General features: G+C 41.2%; 1 protein-coding gene across 5 annotated transcripts in view; it reads left to right on the top strand.

Annotated features, from left to right (window-relative positions):
• dync2h1 (dynein cytoplasmic 2 heavy chain 1) overlaps positions 1-25,607 on the top strand; it is a 119,678-nt gene that overhangs the window by 32,906 nt on the left and 61,165 nt on the right. For 3 of the 5 annotated variants that reach the window (XM_085183854.1, XM_085183852.1, XM_085183853.1), the window contains exons 46-71: positions 127-282; positions 446-705; positions 1,623-1,869; positions 2,020-2,171; positions 2,310-2,454; positions 3,692-3,794; positions 5,542-5,706; positions 11,366-11,490; positions 11,924-12,172; positions 12,551-12,659; positions 13,338-13,451; positions 13,888-14,030; positions 14,372-14,453; positions 15,399-15,562; positions 16,034-16,171; positions 17,317-17,430; positions 17,581-17,741; positions 18,158-18,281; positions 18,462-18,583; positions 18,887-18,973; positions 19,490-19,616; positions 20,628-20,769; positions 21,235-21,344; positions 21,655-21,675; positions 22,669-22,767; positions 23,445-23,568. In XM_085183854.1, the coding sequence (XP_085039980.1) occupies positions 127-282; positions 446-705; positions 1,623-1,869; positions 2,020-2,171; positions 2,310-2,454; positions 3,692-3,794; positions 5,542-5,706; positions 11,366-11,490; positions 11,924-12,172; positions 12,551-12,659; positions 13,338-13,451; positions 13,888-14,030; positions 14,372-14,453; positions 15,399-15,562; positions 16,034-16,171; positions 17,317-17,430; positions 17,581-17,741; positions 18,158-18,281; positions 18,462-18,583; positions 18,887-18,973; positions 19,490-19,616; positions 20,628-20,769; positions 21,235-21,344; positions 21,655-21,675; positions 22,669-22,767; positions 23,445-23,568 (3,583 nt within the window). The remainder of the gene's footprint in view (positions 1-126; positions 283-445; positions 706-1,622; positions 1,870-2,019; positions 2,172-2,309; positions 2,455-3,691; positions 3,795-5,541; positions 5,707-11,365; positions 11,491-11,923; positions 12,173-12,550; positions 12,660-13,337; positions 13,452-13,887; positions 14,031-14,371; positions 14,454-15,398; positions 15,563-16,033; positions 16,172-17,316; positions 17,431-17,580; positions 17,742-18,157; positions 18,282-18,461; positions 18,584-18,886; positions 18,974-19,489; positions 19,617-20,627; positions 20,770-21,234; positions 21,345-21,654; positions 21,676-22,668; positions 22,768-23,444; positions 23,569-25,607) is intronic. The other 2 variants (XM_085183855.1, XM_085183856.1) reach the window with 2 other exon arrangements.

Below are 25,607 nucleotides of genomic sequence, written 5' to 3'. Positions count from 1 at the left end.
TATTTCCTTTTAATTTACATAATCCTTACAGACTGGATTTTTCTTTTGCTCATCCGGTTTATTTGAAAATCTTAAAAGATCTTTGATCCTTACATCTGTATGCTGTTCTTTCTCTCTCCTCATCAGAATGACTTTGTGGTGGAAACTAGTTTAGTGGGCACAGTGTTCAATTGCCTGTCTCACCTCAATGCTGTGAAGGAGAGGGGCCAGTTCATCGTTGGTCTACTGAGAGGTATGGGAGGAAACCTCAACCTCAAAACACGACAGGAGTTTGCCAAAGAGGTGAGGACCTCATTTTGTTCTCGTTTGGTATCAATAAAGGTTGAGTTCAAGAACAGTTTTATGTTTGGATTTAAATTGTATTCTTGTCTTAATTGTAACTGCTGCAAATTATAAGGATGGATAACTAGCTAATGTTTGTCTTTATGTCTTTTCACTCCTGTAGTTGCTGAGCTGGGCCAGGGAAAGCTCACCAGACCCCAGAAAACCATTGGATACTTGCTATAACACTGACAGTGGTCATCTAACAAGTTACATGTTCCAGCGTCCTGAGGGTCTCACGCTGGAGCAGTTCTCTCATACACACATGCTACCTGTGATTGAGACTCCAGGCATGCAGAGAGGTCTGCAGGGTTTCTCTCCTTGGCTCACCACACAGCACAGGCAGCCCTTCATGGTCGTAGGGCCAGAGGGTTGTGGAAAGGGGTAATTACTTCTGGATCCATATACAAAAACACATTAAAAACCATTAGCCCTTCACAAAGCCATGATTGCTGAACAACTGTTACATTACCTTCCATTATCCTGACTTAAGATCAAATGGCATTCTGTGGAAGCAATTCACAAAGGGTATTTTTTTTATTCTATCCTCATGTTAGCCTTTAGTACAAAAATCACTGGTGAGGTCAGAGTGTGCAGTGTGGTTTGTGAGACAGAGGCACTCAAATATGAATACTCAGAATGACACAATCACATAATCAACAGTGAAATAGAAGCTGCTTTTATTCAAGACTTGACCTTTCTTGTAAAGGCACTGAAAGCTCAGAATAAAGATCAAATCTTTGGGTATGTGTGCGCGCTGTTTGTGCTTGGGATTGTGTACGTGTACACATCAAGTTCTGAACTTCCCCACAAGTAATTGTGTCCTTCCCCTGGGTATAAAAGAGCAAGGGTCCCTTAGTTTGCCTTTTACACTCCACTTTTGTATCTTTCAGTCTTTTCTCATCCTCATGCCCTGCCTCACTTTGTCTGAAACATTATGGTGCCAGTAAGGCACAAGATTTGTCAACTTAGTCTTCTGATAAAAGTACAGATTTTCTGATAATGACTGTGCATGCCCATGAACACGTCATATTTACTTTCTTTAATTTGCCTTAGAGTCAAAGGTAAACAATCTTCTTGACGTCCCAAAAGTTTCTTTTTGTTTAATGTGGCAATAACACAGATTTCATCCTCTCATCCTTTCTTGTTGTCCTTAGATCAGCTTAAAAATGGGTGAAGCTGAACTGTTTAAAACATTTAAGCATATGGATGAACTGTTGCCATCCTCTGCGCTCATGTCTCACCTCACGTACTTTGAGTTCTTGTGTGTTTCCTGACCTTATTCTGTTCATCCTGTTCAGCATGCTCCTGCGCTACGCCTTCTCTCGGCTGCGTTCCACCCAAGTTGCTGTGGTTCACTGCAGCGCCCAGACATCATCACGCCACGTCCTACAGAAACTGAGCCAGACGTGCCTGTTGCTCAGCTCTAACACTGGTCGAGTTTTCAGACCCAAGGACTGCGAGAACTTGGTCCTTTATTTAAAAGACATCAACCTACCCAAACCAGACAAGTGGGGGACCAGCAACCTCACTGCCTTCCTCCAGCAGGTAAAAAAGACAGATAAATTAAAAAGTCAGTCAATGGCTGGATGTGTTGGAAACAGTTTTGATACAAGTGCCCACTCTCAGAAACTTAGACTTTAAGACTGTTTCATGTCCACCACCAAGCATAACAATATATATTAACCTTTCTTTCAGGTGTTGACCTATAAGGGGTTCTATGATGAAAATCTGGAGTGGGTCAGTCTTGAGAACATACAAGTGGTGGCCTCCATGTCCACAGGGGGTGCTGTCGGGACCCATTCACTCACAACCCGCTTCTCTTCTATAGTACGCATCTGCACAATAGAGTAAGTACAAAACAAGCAACATATAAGTGAATACCAGTAAAATAGCACTTTGTCATTGTTCCCATCTCTGCTTGGGCTCCTTCAAACTTGACAGTGATTCATTCTTGTTATCCTACTGTTTACTTTACCTGACTTTAGTTATCCAGACAGGGAGCAGCTGCAGACTATCTACTCAGCTTACCTGCAGCCAGTTCTCCAGCACAGCCTGAGCAGCCAGGCAGCCTGGGCTAGCACAGGGAAAACTCACCAGCTGGCTGGTTCTCTTGTGCAGCTCTATGAACAGGTACTGCATTTCACAGGGTGTTCATTCAACTTTATAACTAGGTTTGTAAAAACACACTTTTCCTGAGATACAAAGAGCATAAAAAAGGCACAAAGAAATCTGAGTAATTCCAGATTAAAACAGTCTCTATGTGATGCAAAATCACACTGTCCAAGTCCTTGTATTTTCACAGATATCCATTTTTAACTAATGGGTATTAGCCAAGTTCTCTCCAGTCTTTTCAAAAGCACATTAGGTTTTCACACAATTCGTGCTGGTTTTAAATACAGGTACAGACATTACATTGTAGAGACTTGTGCATAAGATAACTGGACACTCAGAAATGTGTCCAGATGAATGCTGAGATTTTGCTTTCATGACATTAGAAAATATCAGTTAAAGAAATCTGTTGTGTTGTTATTCGCCTTCATAGGAGCTTCTTACTGTTTTATTGCAGCCACAAATGTCAGATATTCTCAGTAATTGTGACATTTTCAAGTAATTATGCATTTGTGTATGCACTTAGGGGGGAATGTTTGTTCTGTTGCTATTTTGATATTGCTCTTCATGCCATTGGATTATTAGGATTATAAATGCAGCGTAGTGATAAATGTGGAAATTCAGGTGCTTATTTTTAATCGTGTCATCTTTTTGCAAATCTAGTTTGCGGTAGATAGAAATGTGTAATAAAAAGGGGTTTTATCTGTATCCTATAGATATTTACTCACAGCCACTTTATTAAGTCAAAGTCAAAGTTTGTTTATATAGCACAATTAAAAGACTAGTGTACATCAAAGTGCTTCACAATAAAACCGCAATGTGGGCAGAACAAAGAACTTTATTAGGAACACAGTTTTATCAAGTGATTGTGATGTTCAAGAAACCAGTTTGAGATGATTTGAGCTGTGTGGCATGGTGCTTTATCCTGCTGGAAGCAGCCATCAGAAGACACATACATTGTGGTAATAAAGCATGTGTACAAGGTCAACAAAGAAAATATCCCCCACATCGTTACACCACTACCATTAATAGAAAAAAACGATGGATCTGTTCTATGTTCAAAATCAATTAAGTCATTTTTCCGCCCTGCTCTGATGCTCGGTTTGAAGTTCAGTATATGCCTAAATGCATCAATTTGCTGCCATGTGGTTTTTTGTGGTAACAATCAGTTAATTAAGTTGATTAATAAACTGTCTGCTGAGTGTATATAATAATATAATATAATAACCCCTTTCTGTATTTTCTTCTTTCCTGTTAGGTAAAAGCCAAGTTCACAGTGGATGACCACAGCCATTATGTGTTTACACCTTGTATTCTCACAGAATGGGTTCTCAGCCTGCTGCGGTATGACCTCACTGCAGGTAACTAAAATCAAACCAAAAATAGATCGATATAAATATGTATGTGTTTTAGCAAACAGAGTAAGATTTATGAGGTTAAGATTTTTCAAATAACACGGCCCAGCCTTCTCTAAGTTAAAAACTTAGGGGACTATTTTGAGGCACTAGTCACTACACATACAAAAGCAGAAGGTTGCATTTAATGACCCACTGATTCACTACTAATTTCTTAGTTTATTCATATTGCCGAGTAACATTAATAATTCCCTTTTAATGCCAGAATAATACAAAAAAATACAGCCCCACAGAGTTAGTTACTCGTCTGTGTTCTTTCAGCTCAGAGCCACCGTTTCTGTCTCTCACCTTTTTCCTTCTTTCTGTCGGCCTCTCTCTGATTCCTCTCTTCTCTTTCCCCAGTCCCTTTCTGCCACTCGTCTGTCTCTCACTCTTTCATCATCCTCCCCCTTTGCTGTCCTTTCATCTCTCCTTCTGTCACTCTTTCTCTCCTTCTGCAATGTGTTCCTGCTGTGATAGTGAGTCCAATCATTTATTTTAATTAAACACGTCAGCAGAGAAACTTCCCTTTTCCTGTCCTCATCAGTTTTTACTTTCTTTTTTTCTTTCTGAATTCTTTGCCCGGTTTGCTGCTTACCTTCTTTTCGGTATGTAAAAAAAAAATCCTTATTCTTTATATTTCTTCTGTGCCTACGGTGAATTTGAGCTTGAATAAAGTCCTTTAGGCAGTGTTATCTGTGCTTCCTAGTTTTATTTGATGTGTTTTAGAGGTGATGGGTTGATACTGAGACTGGATACTGTCATAGATGCTGACATACCACTTTTACAATTTTACTAAAACATCAGTGTAAAAATGCCAAAAAAAATAACATATCTTTGAGGCCATTTAAGAACATCTGTTGCCGTTATGTAGAGTATCCACAAGAGAGCACTGACAAGATTTAGATGGATGCAGCTTGTGGAGCCCATTCTGTTTATACTCAGAAATGTACAAATTATAAATTAGAATTGCTTTTTGTTTGTTTTTGTGGTCATTGCCTTTTTATTAAATAACCAATATTGTTAATTATTCATATTAACAAATATCAATATCAGTGTTTGCCTTAAAACTCCAAAATAAGCGAGGATTTATTTGCTTTACTGCTGGTGGCGGAATCATTATAAAGTGGATTTTGGAAATCAAAAGTCATGGGAATTAAAAAAAAATGCAGGAAAAATTTACATTTATTTATTTTTTCCTGTAATGGTTTTTAGAATTTAATTTGCTAGGAAAACCCCAGAGACAGAACTGTGTCTGTGTTTGTCGAAACCAGTGTTCTATAGTACCACAAATCTGGCTTGTCCCTCCAGTTTTCAGCAAGTAACACTCTGCTGTTTCGTGGGGAAATCTATTACATATCTGTGATCTGTGATCCAGAGAGGTGGTTTTGTCATACTGAGCATTGTCAGAAACAGCCCTTTGACTCATATTAAATGCTGAGTAATAGTGTGATTATTATGAAACTAAATGCCAGGTTTAGGCAGACTAAAATTTGGATTGTATATTTAACGTATAAATTTAGCTAACACCTGGTATGAGATCACCTAAATATTTAAATTATCGGGGAAGGGGGGGGGGGGGGGGGGTCTAACAAAATGAATAAATCTTAATTTTGTGTAAATGTGTAAAGGTCTTTTTTTAAACTATATTCTGTTAAGTCTTAATTCATATGTGTGTGTGTGTGTGTGTGTGTATCTCACTGGTTCCCTTTAGCTCAATCTAATGTGACAGACAGCGTGTTGGAGGTGGTAGCATACGAGGCCAGGAGGCTCTTCAGTGACCGACTAGTTTCCTCCAAAGACCTTCACACCTTTGATAACATCCTCTCCTCCATCATCCGAGGGGACTGGGGCTCTGATGCTCTAGATAACATGACTGGTATGGGATGGCTGTGCTCTTGCTTCTAATTCATAAGCCAAATATTAGGTCTGACCATGAAAGACTATTACTGAACGAGGCTTTTAAGCAGTTAATGTCAATATTACTGGCTGGGCATGTCTGAATGAAAGCAGTATATGATTAGAGCGCTTTTTGACAGCTCTGCATATAGATTTACACGTGGCAATATCTGTTAATGGTCTGTTTTAAATAATAAACTAGTGATGATTTTAATTATTGATTTTTTTCCCATTTGCTTTGCTTGCTTTCAGTGTGTCAACAGAGCCAACTCTGTGCCTAGTAGTATGTCTTATTCACTGATTGATAAAGTTCTGAGATTTCTTCTGGACAATACCAGAATGACATCTAGTGTTGTCCATGTTGTACACAAGCTTTACTTTGGACGCTGTGATGTTACAAAGATTAGAGTAAAAGATAAACCCTGACCCTTCTGTTCCCTGAAGGAGAGGAATGAGGTACAACACATAAGTATGGGATATCACGCCCTTGCGTGTCCTGACTGAAGAAACCTTTATCCACGCCTTTAAAGCAGATGACGTGTGATGACATGTGCAAGGCCCCGCCTGCGCATATAGCCGCTGTCATCACAGTCATCCCTCAGTTTGATAGCCGCTCTTCACTGAGCCAAACTTCTCAGTGGGACCACCTTGTGTTGTACCTCATTCCTCTCCTTCAGGGAACAGAAGTTATAGACATTTGTTCTCTTTCAGTCGATTCACTCGGTACAACACATAAGTATGGGACATATATATACACCCTGCAGAGCAGCCACCGAAGCGGAATCGGACCACCACCACCTTAGTGTGCGGTAGACCCAGCAGAAAGGACAGTAGGAGCCACTGAAGGGGCTATAACGTCCAACCGATAAAACTGGACAAACGTGTGCGGTGATGCCCAACTAGCTGCCGCACAAATATCAGCTACATGCACCCCTTTAAAAAGAGCCCATGAGGTCGCTATTCTCCTGGTGGAATGAGCTCTCACCCCCTGGGGCAAAGCAAGACCTTTGGTGCTGTACGCCAGTGAGATAGCTTCTATACTCCAGTGGGACAGCCTCTGTTTAGACAGAGCTCTACCTCTAGTTGGATTAGTGAAGCAGACAAACAGCTGGTCACATAAATGCACATTCTGAGTGCCCTCAATGTAGGTGCGTAGCACACGCACTGGACAAAGAGATCCAAAGCATCCTCCTCTGCTTCTCAGATGCAAAAGGAGGGGAGCAAAAGCTCAGCAACTCAAACTCCATTGAGCTATAAGATGCAAGCATGATCTTGGGAAAATAGGCAGCATTTGGACACAATACGACCTTGTGGTCATCAGGAGAGAACTGTGTGCAGGAGGGATGCACAGACAGCGCATGAAGGTCACCCACTCCCTTTGAGAAGTAATGCAGTCTTTCACAAGCGCATGGCACAACATAGAAGAGCCACCTCCACAGGACAAGACTCAGCAGTCCATCTGCATCTTAAGGATAAAGAACACTCTTTCGAGGATGGCAATGTTCACATTTTGGGCAGAGAGGACAGATGGTTTGAAAGAGGAGTGAAAGAAGCCATCTATGTCCACTGTGAGCGACCATCTTTGAACAGAGGCGGTGGTTTACGACACCAACTCTCTGCCATCTATAATCCAGTTTTGAGTTCCCTTCCCAGACGCCTTAATGCCCACTCACATCCTGGGCCATCTGACCTCAGGAATTCGCATGATAAGGTGGGGCCAGGTTCCACAATGAACTCACCCGAAACTCTGGCTGATTGGGACCCACACCCAGTTTCACACCTTGACTCAGGCGATTAGAGGATCATCAGGGGGTCCTTTTGTCCCTCTGTGGGGGGATACTCCCACTAGGTTTATATCTGGGACCCTCCACCATTTGACCTTAGAACTGAAGAAGCTTCTCGGATGAGAGGTGAAACGTCTTCAAGTAACTTAAAGAAGTCCAGACGCTTTTCTTTGCAAGCTCCTTTGACTACGATGACCTGGATGACTGAGAACCTTCGCAGACAATGCAGTCTTATATGATCCACAGACTCAATGGGTTCAAACGGGGGGCTATATAGGGCCTCCAGCACCAAAGACAAGTCCCAAGCAGGGACACTGGACTTAAGCACGGGTCTCAGCCAGCGAACCCGTTTCAGAAAACGTATGGCAAAGGGATGTGCACCTGGTGTCACCCCGTCAAAACCAATATGACAAGCAGATATAGCTGCTAAATAAACCTTAATTGTCGAAAATGAAAGACCCTTATCCAGCAGCTCCTGCAGGAATGTCAAAACATCCACAATAGAGCACTGAAATGGGAGAGTGTGGTGGACCAGGCACCATTGCTCGAAGGCTCGCCATTTGTAAGCGTACAAGCCTCTAGTAGATGAGGCCCTAGCGCTCTGAATTGTCGCTATCACACTAGGTGGCAAACCCTTAGCAATCCAGTTTAACCTCTCAGCAGGTAAGCATGAAGGTGCCACAGATCTGGCCGTGGATGAACCACTTCTCCTACTGCTGAGAGAGGAGGTCCCTGCAGAGAGGAAGCTGCCAAGGACCTGCTACTAGCAGGCTGATTATCTCTGCATACCACGACCTTGTGGGCCACCAAGGGGCCACTAGAATCAGAGAGAGAGACTGCCGACACACTCTGTCTAGAACTGGAGATATCATTTCCACTGGGGGAAATGCATACAGGAGCACATCTGGCCATTGGTGCGCTAGTGCGTCCATGCCCAAGGGTGCATCGTGGTTGATTATGGAGAAGAACAGGGGGCAGTGAGTATTTACCCTGGAGGTAAAAAGATCTATTTGCGCCTTGCCAAATAGATCCCTAATCTGAGCCACTATTAAAGGGTGTAACCTCCATTCTATCACCAGAGAGAATGGAGGACCCCCCCCCCCCCCCCCCCCCCCCACCAATGGAGAGAAGGTCCGGCCCCAGGTTCAGGTGGCTCTTAGAGACACAGCTCTAAGTGGTTGATGTGCAGCCCGTGCTGGGCTGCGGACCAGATCCCTCTCACTGATGCACCCTCGCACAGCTCTCCACACCCTCTTAGGGAAGCATCTGAGGACACCACTTTGCGAAACAACACCCTCCCAATCCAAGAGCCCTGATGCAGCAGCCCGGGCTCCCTCCAAGGACGGAGAGCTAGCATGCAAGATGCGGTTACCGTCAGCCTCCTCCGGAGGTGACGTGATGCAAACAGGCGGTGAGAGAGAGTCCAGCGTTGAAATGCTCTCATCTTTAACTGTCCAAGTGGCACTATGGCGATCATAGATGACATCATGCCCAACAAATGTAATATCGTCTGGAAACGCAGTCTGCGTCCCAGCTGAAACTGAGCGAGACAGTAAACATTTCTCAGACAAACTTGCTGGAAAGCGAGCATATTTCCAAACCGAGGAAAGAAATCAGCTAACTAGGGATTAGCGAGCTCTTTTGAAAGTTCACAGAGAACCCCAGTGTCTGAATGTGTGACAGAACCAGCGACAGCTGTGTCTCCGCCTGCTCTCTGGAGAAAGCTACAAGAGCCCAGTCGTCTAGGTAGGCTAAGATGTGGGATGCCTCTCTCTCTGAGGGGCGGTAGCGCTGCCTCAGCACATTTTGCAAAAGTGCGAGGAGCGAGCAACAGCCCAAACAGCAGCGCCAGGTATTCGTAGGCTACGCCCTCGAATGCAAACCTCAGAAACTGCCTGTGTTTCGGGTGTATAGCCACATTAAAATAAGCATCTGTTAGATCGATTGTTGCAAACCAATCTCCCGGGCCGACTGCATTCAAGCGTTGTCTGAGTGTTAGCATCTTGAACCTGTACGTTCGTAGATATGTGTTCAAGACTCGCAGGTTGAGGATGGGACGAAGCCCTCCCCTTTTCTTTCGGAACAACAAAATAACGGCTGTACCAGATTTTGGCTGTCTCCGAAGTGGGGACCACTCGTATTGCTCTTTTCTGCAATAGCGCCTTTATTTTGTCTCTGAGTATCACGGCTGCCTCGGTGCCGACAGTCGTGTCTACGAGTCTCCGGAAACGAGACAGTTTGACCCGAAACCGGTAACCCATGGCAAAGGTTCGCAGCACCCACGGAGAGGGGGCACAAGCGCGGCTGACCTGCAGCACCAACGACAGGGCGTTGTTGCCCCCCGGTGTGTCTGCAGGGGACTGCACTACCTGCCTGACCTGGCTCATTCTGCCTGCAGGCTGAGCATTTGTGATTATTTGAGAATAAACAACACTCTTTATTGACTGTAACATGGAAACATGTACATTCACACATTTTGTTGGATGCACCTTTTCTGGGGCACAACAATGAAAAACAGCAGGAACACTTGATGTGGTCACCTGGACATTTAACACACCTGAACAGGGAGTTACAACCTGAGGCATTTTGTGTGCAGGGGGTTTGTGCTTGGGAGACAGTGTTAGGACATCGACTGGATAATCCTCGTCTTCAGACCCAGAAAGGAGAGGGTCATGCCGTGCGACAGCCAAGCGTCCCAGCACTTTTCCCACAAATGTCACCCATCTTTCCAGGGTCGAGCGCCGGAGCTGGCGACAAAACGCACAGGCTTTGGGCTCCGTCAATGCTCTCCTAGTGTGGACGACCTCCAGGCAGACAGGGCAGGCATCGTGCTGTTTGCTGTCGTGCAAAGAGAAACCGCATCCCTGAGGAGGGGCCATGCACATGTCATCACATGTCATCTGCCCTGAAGGCGTGAATAAAGGTTTCTTCAGCCAGGACACGCAAGGGCGTGATATCCCATACTTATGTGTTGTACCGAGTGAATCGACTGAAAAGGAACCAGCTCACTGTGTTAGCAATAATGCTATGTACTGTGTTTAATAATGTGCTTTACAGCAGTCTGGAAATCTGTGAAAGGATGTAGCTTTTGCTAGCTTTTGTCATAAAAATAGCACTGAAAACCCTTATAGAGAAAACTGGCTCGGTTACAAAGAGGCAGAAAAACAGGTCTTGGCTGCTTAATAAATATAATATAACAACATATTTGTACCCAAGGCCCTTGAATGTGCTTAACAAAGGTGTCCAGTTCTGGCAACTATGAAGCACAGACAGAAACTTAAAAGATAATTGATCTTTTCATCACATCGGCTCATGAGGCTAGGGTGTCATGTCAAGAACCAACTCAGTAAAAGTTCAGCCAATAATGTGTAGAAAGCTTTTAAATCTAATCTACATTTTAATCTAATCAGCTTGTAGATTACCTTGTATCCCCAGTGAGGAATGCCTCTCCCAGACTGTGGCAACCTGGAAAACACAGATTGCAAACTCAAATTTCTTGTGCACAAGTTGCTTATAAAGGCACAAACTACATTTGAGAAAACAATTTGATGTCTGTTTGTTTGTCAACAACATTGTGCAACAATTAACCACCCTCATTTTAGGAAATCTGGTGAAGATGTGAATCGTGGGCAAAGTAAAAACCCATCAAAGCTGATTGCAAATCTGGATCACTTTCTTTGAACTGACAAAATGGGCCATTTAGCCCTGATGGTGATGCACTCTCTGCACTTCTGTGTTTCATACACAGTTGATTGCTAGTACAACACTGTCTATGCAGAACTTTTAATTTTTCTTAGACAACCTCAATGTAATTTAACATGTCCACTAATAGTCTGTTATTTTGTCTGTTTGCAGATGGTTTCTATGTGACATGGGGAGCGTCTGAGGGGGCTGTGATCACTCCTGGCCAGTCTCTGCCTCCTCATGGCAAACAACTGGGACGCCTGGACTCTACTGATTTAAAACAAGTTATACAGAAGGTACGCAGTAAGAGACTGTCGTTAGACTTGTTGGATTAACTGTGGACAGAAAGATGTGTCTACACAGTGATACAGCAACTATAGGGATTTTCTCTTTATTCTTCTTAGCTAAAACACTGATATGGTCCTTATGTGCAAATGCGCTAATACAATAAATCATCAGTATATCAATAGCATTTTAGACAGGATAATCTGCACTAGTGTCATATTTTGCTAAAAAAGCTTAAACTTTTTTACCTAATTTAAAGTAAAAAAATGGTACTGCCACTTTGCTTTAGTAAATTATTAAACTCCTGTTTTTGTGCTTCTGTTTTCATCGTCATGTCTCACTCTGTGTTTGCATTTCTTTGTCTTTGTTTTCTTATTTTCACTTCATTGTGTTTGCCGCTGTGTACCTCCTTCACCTGTGTGTCTGTTCCTCGTTTTCCTCTAGGGAGTCGTGCTGTACAGTCGAGATAACAGAGAGCTGGATCTTCTCCTGTTCTGGGAAGTGTGCGACTTTGTGTCCAGGGTAGATCGGGTCCTAAGCAGACCTGGTGGGTCTCTGCTTTTGGCAGGGCTCAGCGGAGTGGGTCGGCACACAGCCACGTGCCTGGTGTCACACATGCACGGATACACGTTGTTTACTCCCAAAATCTCCCGTGGTTACACCCTGAAGCATTTCAACAGTGATCTCAAGACGGTAAGTGGATTTCCTTTATTAGATTTTATCTCTTTATCTGGTTCACATTATACTTTAATAAATTGCATTTCCAAAATGCTCTTAGAGATAATCACACGTTACACACTAATCCTGCAGGCTATACGGTTCCTATTCTGAAGAACTCCCTGTCGAGCATTTGTGTGTTTTTTCAGATTGAGTGACACCTATAATTACCATTAAACGTGAATAGTTACTGATAAAATAATTTTCTGTCGTTTTAGTTGATTTTTATGCATTAAATCAGTACCCATTATCACATGTTGACAGATGTCTCACTTTGCAGAGGTTTAAGCATAAACTATGTAATCTCAGCTGATGGCACTATATAATATATTTGTGTGGATACTGTGTGATTAGGTGATGCAGCTGGCAGGTCTGGAGGGCCAACAGGTGGTTTTACTATTAGAGGACTATCAGTTTGTCCACCCAGCTTTCTTAGAGATGGTGAACAGCCTGCTGTCATCAGGTATGTGTTGTGTTTATTTATGCTTTTGCCTTATTTTTTTATTTATAGAAACGTGAGTTATTGGGACTCAAGAAATTGTAGCTTAATTTAAGAGTTTAAACTGCGATTGTCACACTGCAAATCTTAAACAGTATTTGCAATATATAGCTGGACTATGGTTTTAGATGGGTTTATGTTCTGATAGAAGAAATTGTTTTGACCTTTGGGTTTAGTCAGACCAGAATTTTCTTCCTGCTCACAGACTTCATGCTAGGCTAACCATCCAACCATCCCCCACTCCAGCTTCATTCTGAGCAGACAGATCTGAGTGGTTATTGGGTGATATTGTTCATCTTGCGTACAAAGTCTTGTCAAATGACTTTCAGCTCTAATTCAAGGGGTTTACCAAAAGTATTTCATTTACTGTTCAGGAATCATTTTCAGAGTCTCAAAAGTAACTGGACAAACTACCAAAATTTTAAATATGAGCATTGTTTTTAATGTTCAGTTTCATCTGAAAAAGTGTGCTTTGTTGGGTTGAGATCAGGTAATCATTGAACAAGAAGAAGAAAGAAATGTGTGTCTCCTAAAATTATAAACTATATATGAGATGTGCATTTGAATATGGATCATGCACTCAAGAATTTTCTCAGTTGTAGTTAAGTTGTAGTTCTAATGTATCCTGGGGACATTTTTCAGGTGAAGTTCCAGGTCTATATACCCCTGAGGAACTGGAGCCACTCCTCTCGTCACTGAAAGATGGTGCTTCCCAGGATGGATTCACCGGACCTCTCTACAACTATTTCTCTCACAGTCAGTACTGTGGTTTTATTGACAGTATGGTCCCTCTGTCTTTCTGTTGTTCATTGTTCCTTCGTTAGGGCCTCTTCTCACTGTAAACCTCTATTATATGTGACATTTTGTTACAGAGATTGTTTTTTCTGTTTTTCTCCTTGATTATATCCGACTGTGTTCTTCTGCTTCATTGCTGCGCACTGTTGTTGGTACTGTATAAATGCTGCAATGTCACAGAGGTTGCTGCTTGTGAATCAAATCAATAACCATTATTGGCAAAGTAAAACCACTAAAGAGCTTACTCCTCACCTTTTCTTTCCAACTCTGCCAGATACGAGTTAATAAAGATGCTATTAGTGATAATACCAATGCCTGTCATTGTCCCACACCGTGTCCATCTTTCATCAAAATTTCCTGATGAATTCCCTTCACCACTGTCTCACATCCCACTCAGGAATCCAGCAGAACCTCCACATTGTTCTGATCATGGACTCCTCCAACTCTAACTTCACCATCAACTGTGAGAGCAACCCAGCTTTTTACCGCAAGTGCTCTGTCCAGTGGATGGAAGGATGGTCTGAAAGCAGCATGAAAAAGGTTACTATCAGAACAGCAAGATCAAAATGGGCATTAAATCATCAGTTGTTAATAAAGCTCACACTAAGTGTTGCGTATGAAATTAGCAATGCACATTCCTTCCAACCTTTAAAGACAGACCTGTGTAATTCTGTTCTACTAATGTCTGTTGACCTAATACAGCAGCCCTAAATAATGAATTGTTTTTCTCTCATTGTTGGAATTTTAAAATTGAAAACTTTTTTTTCTTACTTTACAAGTTATTTTTAAAAATCAAGGTGTTGCGGTCATATTTGTGCACACATCAGTTCTTTTATAGTCACATTTGCAAATCTGGTAAACCTAAACGTGTTGCTTGTCAGATACCCGAGCTGTTGTTGGCAAAAACTGAGCAGGGAGGGGAGGAGACCGAAAGAGAAAAGGGCAGCAAGAGGAAAAGCTCAGGTAAGCACATGAACATCAAGTCAGAGTTCACGAATGATTGATAATCTCTGGACTTAAAATGTTGTCAGATAGCTGATAAATATGCCGATGCAGAATTGTGTACACGCAAAGCTATCACCTTCACAATGTGAGTGTCTTTGAAATAGGAGTGATGACAAAGTGCATTTGAGCCATTTTATAGTTCTTCATGCTGTTGGCATGATTAATCACATTGAAAAACGTAAAAAATAGAACTGGTCAATGTTGTTTAAACAAATAAATAGAAAATAAATATGGGACTGATTATCTATTTATCTACAGTGTAATAGTACTCACAGACCGCGCAACACTTTGTTGAAGCACCTTTGGCAGCAATCAAGTCTTTTTGAGTATGATGCTATAAGCTGGCGCATCTATTTTTGGGCAGTTTTTCCCATTCTTTGTTGCAGAACCTCTTAAGCTCCATCAGGTGGATAGGGTGGGTGTGTCGATGCACAGCCATTTTCAGATCTCTCCAGAGATGTTCAGTCGGGTTTCGGTGTCTGATTCCTTTCAGACATGAGACATTCAGGCCAAAGAGTTCAATCTTTGTTTCGTCAGACCATAGAGTTTTGTTTCTATGGTCTGAGAGTCTTTCAGGCAAACTCCAGGTGGGCTATCCTCTTACTGAGGAGGGGCTTCCATCTGACCAGTCTACCATAAAGGCTTTTATTGTTATTATTAGTATTATTATTATTGTTATTATTATTTATTTATTTATTTGTTTATTTTATTTTTCTCATATTTCCATTTAGTCGCTACCATGCGATAAATTAAGATGAATTATCTTATTTTATTAATAGTAGTAGTATCATAAGCTTATAACACTTAGACATATTTAATGGCTCTATATTTTTAGTGCAATCAGAATGACTTTATATCAACTTTTTCTCTTTGTGCATGTTTTTTTTCACCTGTGACTCTCAGGAGGGTCTGGGCAGGGGGATCTGTGCCGATTGTTCTTGATGGTCCATGAGTCATGTCGCGAACACGGTGCAACACCGAGCAAGTACATGGCCTTTCTGCATGTTTACACCGCATTATACAGTCGGAAGCAAAAGCAGCTTACTACAAGACAGCAGCATCTGCAGGTAAAATTGCAAATCTACCCTGTGATACAGAATTATAAGTAGTATGACTTTTACTACTTCCGTAAGAAGCAACTTATTTTCGGAACAACTGATGAGAATTGTTTATCCTAGAATTGAAAATCGATAGATCTACACATAAAATAGCTCTTGATTTGACTTTTAGTGACGATAAGAGTTTTAAAAGAGCCTTGCGGTGAAAACGACACACAGCAAATAAAAGACATAGATTAGAGAAGTTATTTGGTTTTTGGAACCGTATCCAGCCCTGATAGATGAGCTTGGGCCAAGCATTCATCCTGTGTAGTATTCTATTTAAAGTTTTACTGCAGTTTTACACACTGATATGAGAAAGTACAATTACAAAGCAACCGTAAATGTTGTTGGTAAACATTGCACACACAAATTCCATTGAATCTTTAAGAGGAAACAAGTTTGACATTACTTGTAAAGTAATACATGTTATGTCTACAGGCAGGCGTTTCTAAGCTGAATGAAGCTAAAACATTGGTTGATGAACTAAAGAGGCGGGCTGCAGAGCAGAGCGAACTGCTGAGGACTAAACAACAGGAGGCAGATTCTGCCCTGCAGGAAATCACAACCTCCATGCAGGTGTGTATGTCTGTGCTGCTGGTGCATTGTCCACTAGTGACTGTGTATTGGTATGTGTGGATGGGTGCATGTGGGTATACGTGTGTGGCTCAGGACAGTAGTCCTGCAGAGTTTCATGTCTTTTCTAACTTATATCTATTCTATGTCTATCTATCCAACTTCTCTCCTCTCCTCTCCTCTCCTCTCCTCTCCTCTCCTCTCCTCTCCTCTCCTCTCCTCTCCTCTCCTCTCCTCTCCTCTCCTCTCCGGCTTTCTTTTTCATCTGCATTGCATTATACAAGAAACTTTCTGCCTTTCCCATGGCAATATCCTCCCTGCTGTGAAGACACTATTTATTTAGTTTGTGTACGTATGTGTATTTGTTTGTTTTGTGACTTTCCTTTCATTCTCATCTCCTGATACCCCCATTTCCATTTCCTCCTGCTGGGTCTGTCTCGAGGATGGATGGTTGGATGAATAGATATGTGGAGGGGGAAAAGGAGATGAACCTTGTTCATTAGTTATGATATCTTTCTATCTTTCACTCTGTGGGGATTGGGTTTGTTGAGTTAGAGGGAGGGAGGAAGAAAGGAGAAGAGAAACAAAAATAAGAAAGAAAAAGAAATAACTGTCAGAGGAGTCAGTTTTGCAGAGTGATAATTAAGAACTAGACTCATCCCTTTGGTCTGTAGTAGCTATGTCGCCTGTGGGGATGGAGACAGCAGGGAGAGAAGCGAGGAACACTGGAACAACGATGGGAAGAGTGTAAACAAAATAGATGGAAAACTGACTGAGGCTTGGCAAAGATGGAAATATTAAGAGAGCCGTTAAGGAAGAAGGAAAATAAGATTTGGAGCAGAAAAGGGGAATATATGTGGCATATAGCAAGACCTGGAGCCTTGACTATGGAAGAATTATAGGGATGGAAAAAAAAGTCAATGTTGGGATTAGCTTTAGATGAAAATGTGATGTGATAAAATTTTCACGTTTGAAGAGGTCAGAGAGAGGACCTGTTGGAAAATGATGCGGCCAAACATTTGTCCTCACTGCTTTTTCATCATCAGTGTCACAATATTCCTAAAAAAAATCCTATAGATGTAAAATGCTAAAAGCCTGTTTTTTAATCTAGTGTACTGAACATTTTCTTTATTTTTTGGATTTTCCAGAATGCCAGTGACCAGAAGGCAGAGATGGAAAAATTGAAAGGGAAAATGGCTCAAGAAGTGTCCAAGATTGAAGAGAGAAAAGCCAAAATCGACGACGAGCTGAAAGAAGTACAGGTAAGTGGTCTGGTGCCTGTTTTTGTGAGCATGCCCATTTCTGTAAGTTACGAGAAAACATCCCCCCTTTTCAAGGCTTGCAATCCCCATTGTGCTTATCCTTCACGTACTTGTGCATCTCTCGCTGCCTTTTCCCCTGCTGCCCTCTAGCCTTTGGTAGATGAAGCAAAGCGTGCAGTTGGAAACATCAAGCCTGAAGCGCTGTCTGAGATCCGCTCCCTCCGCATGCCTCCCGATGTCATCAGAGACATCCTGGAGGGGGTACTGAGGCTGATGGGCATCTTTGACACCTCCTGGGTCAGCATGAAGAGGTGAGAGAAAAGAGATAGGAAGAACGTGTAAAGAGATGGATAGGAAGATGAAGAGTTACCCTGTTGGGAGTAATTAAATTGATGAGGATATTCGACACCTCTCGGGTTAGCAAAAAGAGGCATTAGGAGGTGATGAGGTGTTAGAGAATGGGTGGGAAACAAGGAAGAAAAGGGAAGGATAAACAAAGCCTTTCTGCACTGCTAATGAGCGAGTGTAGGTTGTGTGCGTATATTTGGGCGGGGTGGTGCTGGGGGTGGGGGGGCAACTGTTCATGCTTAATTAAGGAAAAAAAGGCTCATATTTTAGGCTTGAATTAACATTAAACTATCTGCTTTATGGGTTTTATCTCTTCCTGATTTCATCTGTGTTTGGCTTTAATGTTGAACTCACACATGAAAACTCCTCTCTTCTCTAGCTTTCTAGCTAAACGTGGTGTGAGGGAGGACATAGCTACATTTGAAGCCAGGAACATCACTCCTGAGATTCGCCAGAGTGTGGAAGAGCTACTCAACAGGAACAGGGCTTCTTTCGACCCTAAGGTCTGCCTACAATAGTAGCAGAATCAGAATTAGATGCACTGTTGGAGGTTGTTATTACAGCTTGATTGTTTTTGTTGTTGTTGTTGTTGTTGTTGTTGGTGGTTTGTTAGTGTGTTTGTCTTCTAAAGAAGTTATTGTGGCTGTTTCACTGATTTGTAATGCTACTGTTGTTTCATTCAGAATGCAAAGCGTGCAAGTGCAGCAGCTGCTCCTCTGGCTGCCTGGGTCAAAGCCAATGTCCAATACTCCCGCGTCCTAGAGAGGATAGAGCCACTGGAAAGAGAACAGGCTGGACTTTTGGAGTAGGAAAACACACAAACACAACTCTATAAAAGACCGAAAATGCTTTCAACCTGTAAAACGCTGTATGTTTAAACAAAACAAAAAACAACAAAGTTGAAGTTCTTGATTAAAAAAATTCAAAAGTTGCTAAGTTTTGTGAAGTAATTTTGATCTAGATTGTATTCTTGTAAACAAACTTGTGATCACTGACTTCATCTAATTCTACTCAACTCTAATTCACACTCAGTTTCTCGACGCTACACATGAAATAAATGATACATAAAGTAAGTCAATAAATCAATGCGTGTGTTGTATGTGTCCAGAAACCTGAGGAAGACTGAGAGTAGGAAGAATAAACTAGAAGACCAGCTCAGCACTGTTGGAGCCAAAGTCAATGAGTTGAAAGAGAAGTATGCATCCTTCCTTCACCAATTAATCCTTCTATACTGTGTAGTTTGTTTTGCTTGTGGTTTTTGCGTGCCGTTGTCTTAAATTGAGATTAGGGTTGTGGTTTATTTTAATCTTGAACTGTTGATTTGTTGATGCGATGATGAGCCACCTAAAAATTAACAACTACAGCAACAAACATGGGCAGAAATTTACCAGCCTCAGTGTTTATGACATCAGAGCACAACAAAGGGTCGAACTTCACACTTTACATTAGTGTCACTGAGCTCCCTGCGCTCTGTCCTCTTTAGTCTTCAGTTTTCCTCCTCCTCATCCATGTTCAATCATATAATACAATCATCTTATAACTGAAAGATGTCCTACTTTCACTACACTCATTTTCTATATGAATCTACTTGCTGTAAATGTCATAGAGGAAGTCTCGCCTGTTATATTTACAATGCATCTTATCGTCTTGGGTAAATATTACATTACATCTGCTTTCAGTTGGCTTTTCTTTCTCCTTACTTTCTCTGCAGGTTTCAGTGTCACACTGCAGAGGCAGCTAAGTTGGAGGCTGATGTGTCAAAAGCTCAGGACACGATCACTGCTGCCCAGCAGCTTATATCACAACTGGACGGAGAACACACACGCTGGAATGCACAGGTAGTTTGATGTATGGGTGTGATGATATATGTATTGGTGGGGGAGGTTATACACATTTACTCAAAAAGAGGCTCATTTACCATGTAAGAGCAACAGGAGCCGTGAGTGTCTAAGAGCTCGTGGGTGTGTGTGTGTGTGTGTGTATGACAGGGGGGATGGATCCCGCTGTCTTGGGTCCCTTCTGGCTGTTTTTACTCCTCTCCACAGCATCTGTCTGCACCTTAATTAAAACACTCAATCTCTTCCTGACACGCTCACTCGTACACACACCCTCAGTCCCACCGCCTCCCTCAAGGACTACACCAGAGAGCCAGTTTGCTCTCCACTCACGTATTACCATATACTCTCACGTGTACACACATACACTCACTTCAACGCTGTACAGTAGCTGTAGGTCACTATACATCAATACTTCTAAGCTGTTTTAGTGTTTCTCAGGAAGGGAAAACCAATGAGTCAGGTGTACACAGCTACAGTGTAAGTGAAACAGATGCAAGTTTTTAAGTAGGATGTATTAATGCAGTAGACTAGAGATCTCAAGGTCATGAAAACTTGCAACCTCAGATGTGGATATAAGTGGGGAAAAGGGTTAGCAATTAAGCCTGATGTTTAAGTATTTTACAGAGATGTGCGGGAGTGCCCGTGTTCCCCTGACATGCTATTAAAATACCTCAAAGGAATCCTGATGAACCTGGAAGTCTTTACAGCTGTGTCAGTAAAATTGGTGCAGAACAGCAAGTGTGTTCCAGGTCCTGCACTTGTGGGTTGGCATTTTTTCGTCTAGTTAAACATTTTATGTGGTCATTTGGTATTTATGTCTGTGTTTAGTATTAAAGCGTCATTAGGAAAAAAACCCAAACAAAAACCAAACATGTTTTGCACTGGGCCATATTAGCATCATATGAGCAATGTACCAACTTCAGTTCTCTCCTTGCGCCACTCCCGATACTGCCCGTCACTCTAATGTGATTAGTTTTTATACTTTGTTCACCTACCTGTATTTTGTCCTAGATGTCAGAGATAAAGAATGAGTTGGATACGCTCCCTGTTAGAGCCTTGCTTGCGGCAGCCTTCATCACCTACCTGTCTGCAGCTTCTGAAGACCGTAGACGACAGTGTCTGGACTCGTGGATGGCTCACTCTGGACTACAGAGTAAATATATCACTTGTTCTTTTACCACACTAGCAACAGCATATGCCAAGTCCTGTCCCAAGCAGCCTACTCAGACACCGCTGCCCACACACAACATAACGGACTCTACTGTTACAACATGGAACATACAGACGTTACAGCTTCAGGGTCTTCTCGAAGAGCTTGTTTGCCATTTAACTAAATAAATGGTAATTTTGCGATTTATAATGATGTTATGTTTTAATCCCAGGCTCAGAAAGCATCACAGTACTTGATAATCCTGTTTTGTAACTTTAATTGTGTTTTTTAATGATATGATACTACATCAATAATCAATACCCCAGTAACTGATCTCCTCTTACGTTAATATGCATGTATTGAAATTGTACACGAAAAGCACTAATTTTTATCTCAGTGATATTTAAACTGAGGTATGGTGACAATAAATACAAATAAAGACACAAGCCTTTTTGTTGCTTGTTTCAGAGTTTGACTTGCGATCATTCCTGTGCTCGGAGAGTGAACAGTTGATCTGGAAGAGTCAAGGGCTGCCATCAGATGATCTCTCAATGGAGAATGCACTGGTTATACTGCAGGTTAGACTAATATTTCAAATCTGCATCTACAACATGACACAGGGATTTACTAAATATAAACACTAATTTCAGTCTCTTTTTGCCTACTTTATATAAGGATGTTATTAATACTATTTATGCATTGGCTTGCTTATTTCACATCACTGTATAAAATATTTATTTAAAAAGAGATCAGAGTACAATACAGACCCAGCATTAACATGATAAAACAAGTCTAGCTGTACCGAAAGTTGTGTCCTTGTTGCCATACGTCTGTGCTCCATTTGGTTGTATCGTGTTTGTGTGTTGTTTTTATCATCGCCACCACCAGATCAATGCACTCAAGTTGAAGGTAAGAAGTCCATCATTCATCCTCTTAGCTGTTTCCTACATGGGTAGTTTATTTATTTAGTGTTTCTTTGTCTCTCTGTTTCTCTTTTGCTTTTGTGTTTGCCTTGAAACTAGTGAGAAAGAGATGTGCTGTCACTTTATTAGGTACACCTAGAGAGTACCAGGTTGGACACCTTTTGCCTTCAGAACTGTCTTAATTCTTCGTGGCATAGATCTCGCACATCCCAGACGTGCACTATTGGACTGGGATGGTGACTGTGGAGTCCATTTCAGTCATGTGAACTCATTGTTATGTTCAAGAAACATAACAATGAGACAGTTTGAGATTATTTGACCTTTCTGACATGGCACATTGAGTTTGTGCCATGTGGTTAGAAATTTGCATTAAGGAGCAGATGGATAGGTGTACCCAATAAAGTGTCTAGGGAGTATGTGTACGCATACACTCTCGCAAAAATGACATAGATCATGTTAAATTTTGGGGGTTCTTGGAGACATCAAATGGTCTGCTCTCTCGCTGAATGTGCCGTAACTACTTGTGGGCAAATTGTCAGTGGTTCCATGTACAAGACTTGTAGATGATTTGCCTCACAACTGATTTGTCAGGCTCATGAGCATTCACAACCATTTTTTTTTCTAAAGGCATTAGAGGTCTTTTTATATTGCTGCACACTTCAGCTGGTACAAGAACAGTGGACCCTATCCTGTTAGAGGTTTCAAAAACACTGGTTTCAGCTTTCACTGTATAAACAAACTGTAATCATTGGTGTGTATGTGAGAGAGTGAGAAAGACGGCGAGAGAAAGACTCCTGTGCCTGATATAGGAAGGTGGTATTGAATGGTAAGTATGATAGCACTGTTACGGGGTTAAACCATATGCATACACACATGCAGTGCACATAATTCTTCTAGGTGAGTTGTGTGCTTTATAAGTAAAACTATCCTAAAACAACTTCAGCTGAAATGTCCTGCTTTCTCCTCATTTCTGACTCAGAGTGTTGCGTGTCCATTCCTGATCGACCCATCATCCCGAGCTACAGAGTGGCTATGTACACATCTCAAACAGCACAGACTAGAGGTTATCAACCAGCAGGTAACAACACACAATCAGTAACATGTGTCGTGGAATGGAGGGTCATTAATCTGTTAGATTTTGCAAAATCCTGTGCACACACTGGTGATGTGCTTTGTTTAAATCAGTTAACCCTCATTCTAACCCATTTTTTCTTCTTTTTCTAAGTTTTCCATTCTTGACTGATCAGTTTCTTCTTGTCTAATGAATCCAAGTTTCTCTACTCTACTAGAATATCTTAATCATTTAGAAGCAAGCCTTAACCATACTTTGATTGGTCCAGGTAATGATTTTAGCAAGAAATTATGATGATCACATTAATTAACACTGGTGTCCATTACTTATCACTTAACTGTTACATATTAATTACTGCATTAGTGTCATCAGGTACACTGAAAACACTCATGTAATTATTTATTTTTTGTATATGTATGTAAATTGTTTGATTTTTGCTTAATAACTTGTTAAAACTCTCTAGACACTCTAGATGTAAATGCTTTGTTTAGAAAGAAAATATAAGATTTATTCACCTTCCAACTGTAAATTATTTTCTTTTTTTTCTTTTTTTAATCGCAATCGTACTACAACTATAATTACTCTTCCATCCACCAGATACAGGAGAGAACTGTGTTACCATCCACCTCTAGAATTTAATGTAATCTCTTAGTACTGTGTGTCTGTGTGCCTTCTCTCTATAGGATAATAACTTCATGACATCCCTAGAGCTGGCAGTCAGATTTGGAAAAACCCTTATCATCCAAGAGATGGATGGAGTTGAACCTGTGCTCTATCCGCTGCTGAGGAGAGACCTAATAGCACAGGGTACTCACACATTCTCACAAGCACAAACACCAATTTCATACAAAGTTGGGCTGAAGAACTCTTTTGGGCATAATTCAGAGGCTTAAGCAACCTCAGGTTGCTGACTACTCACCTCTATCCAGGGGCTACTTTTCTGCAGCGTAGTGAAATCCCATTCTGAGGGATATTGCCTCAAAGTTTAATTAACCAATCCTGACTAGTGCATTGGGCCATCACAGTACTTCTTCTCACTCTCAAAAGCCTTACTCTGTAAAATATTAAGTAAATCAAATGGTTAAACATTGACTATTCATGTTTTATTTTATATTCAGACAAGACCTTTCCACAATACAGTCACAGTAAAAGGAAAGTTAAAAGAACTCAGCCAAAATGCAGAAGCACCCCTCATTTCTCTATAATTTACTTCAAAGTTGCCAGACTTCTAATATGTTTGAATTGGTCTTCAGTGTTTTAGTTTTGGACATGTTTTTTTCCACTCATTTTTAGGCCTTCTATCTTACCATTGTTGTTCGGTTGCTTAACACTGACCTGTGAATCGTTTACAGATGACTTGATAAAGAACCAATTAGAAGCCTGATGCAAAAACACATAATTTGTTTACATTTCTTTATGAAATGTCTATGTCTGTCTTTATGAAATTAATCTATGAAAAATGGAAAAGATAAAATAGTTTTGCAGGCATAAAAAATAATATTTTTCTGCTAAAAAGGTGATTATTGAAGAGCTATTTGCTGAAAACTTGGCATATATCTTAAACAATTTGAGGAAACTACAAAGATGATCACAAAAGATGAAGTGGCAGGCTTAAAAAAAAACAGCCTACAGCAGATGAGCAGTATCATAAAGTCATGTCATCAAGAAATAGAAAAAAGTATTCAGCAAAGACCTGACACAGGACCTCAGAGATGCATCTGGCCCTTCACTCAATTCATCTACTGTTCACTGAAGCATCAGCAGAAATGGTCTCATTGGAACAGTGGCAATTAAGAAGCCATTCTCAAGGAAGGCAAAAGGGGAGAAAAGGATGAGCTATGCTGAATTACTCAAGAGCTGGACAGAAATCAGTGGTAGCAGCTCTATAAAACACGGTGGAGGCTCTGTCATGGTTTGGGGCTGAATTTCAGCCAGTGGTGTTGTGGATCTTATCAAAGCTGATGGATTTACAAGCATAGAAAAGTTTCGTCAGATCTTGATCCCCCTGGATACAAAAACACAGAGTGGATCACTACCAGTCGTGGACTAGCTTCACCAGGGCCCAAACCTCAACATTGTTGAAGCAGTGTGCGATCATGTTGAAAACTTAAAGAAATCACAAGAATAACCCTTCCCACATTATTGCACAGCAGCTGTTGCTTCTCTAAGACCATTGCTGAAGATTTACTCCTGCCATTGTGTTAACAGACCTGAATTCACCAGACCTGCAAAGTGCCAGAGCTTCAGCTTTTATAGAGATGCTCACACTTGCTGATGATCAGCTAATCAAGGGAATTTGATTAAAGTGGTCGGTACTCACGCTTTCAATTCCTGTGGAAGCAGTTGTAGTTTGTTTAAATTTGTATGTTGCCAGTTGTAAAACCTGCTAAGGATCAGATTGTTTTTACTATGTCCCGATACATAAAACCTTAGAATTTAAAGAGTGTGTACTTTATTTTTTACCAAACTGTAGATAATGATTGAAAGCCAATAGATTCAAATTAGTGTCTCAAGCCTTACATTTTGATAGTGAGTCTTAATGTCAGTGATATTAATAACTTATTAATAACTTGCTCCTGACTTACTTTTTTTCTCAACAAACGCCTGTGAAACTTTGTACCATGTCCATTATTTTGAGTGTTAGTTATATTTGAAAGAATTAATGAACATACTGTGGGTGAGCATTACAAATGAAAAAGAAAAGTGTGAACGAAGGAGACGGTGGATAAATAACAATAAGTGAAAAAAGAAAACAGGTTTGCTGCATTATCACACTGTGGTACATAAGAAGTAATTGCTTTCCGTGTGTCACTTCTCATTATTTGTACAATCACAGAAATGGACCT

This window comes from Neolamprologus multifasciatus, chromosome 14, assembly GCF_963576455.1.
Source record: "Neolamprologus multifasciatus chromosome 14, fNeoMul1.2, whole genome shotgun sequence".
Classification (NCBI taxonomy): domain Eukaryota; kingdom Metazoa; phylum Chordata; class Actinopteri; order Cichliformes; family Cichlidae; genus Neolamprologus; species Neolamprologus multifasciatus.
This window is presented reverse-complemented; position numbering and strand designations above follow the sequence as displayed.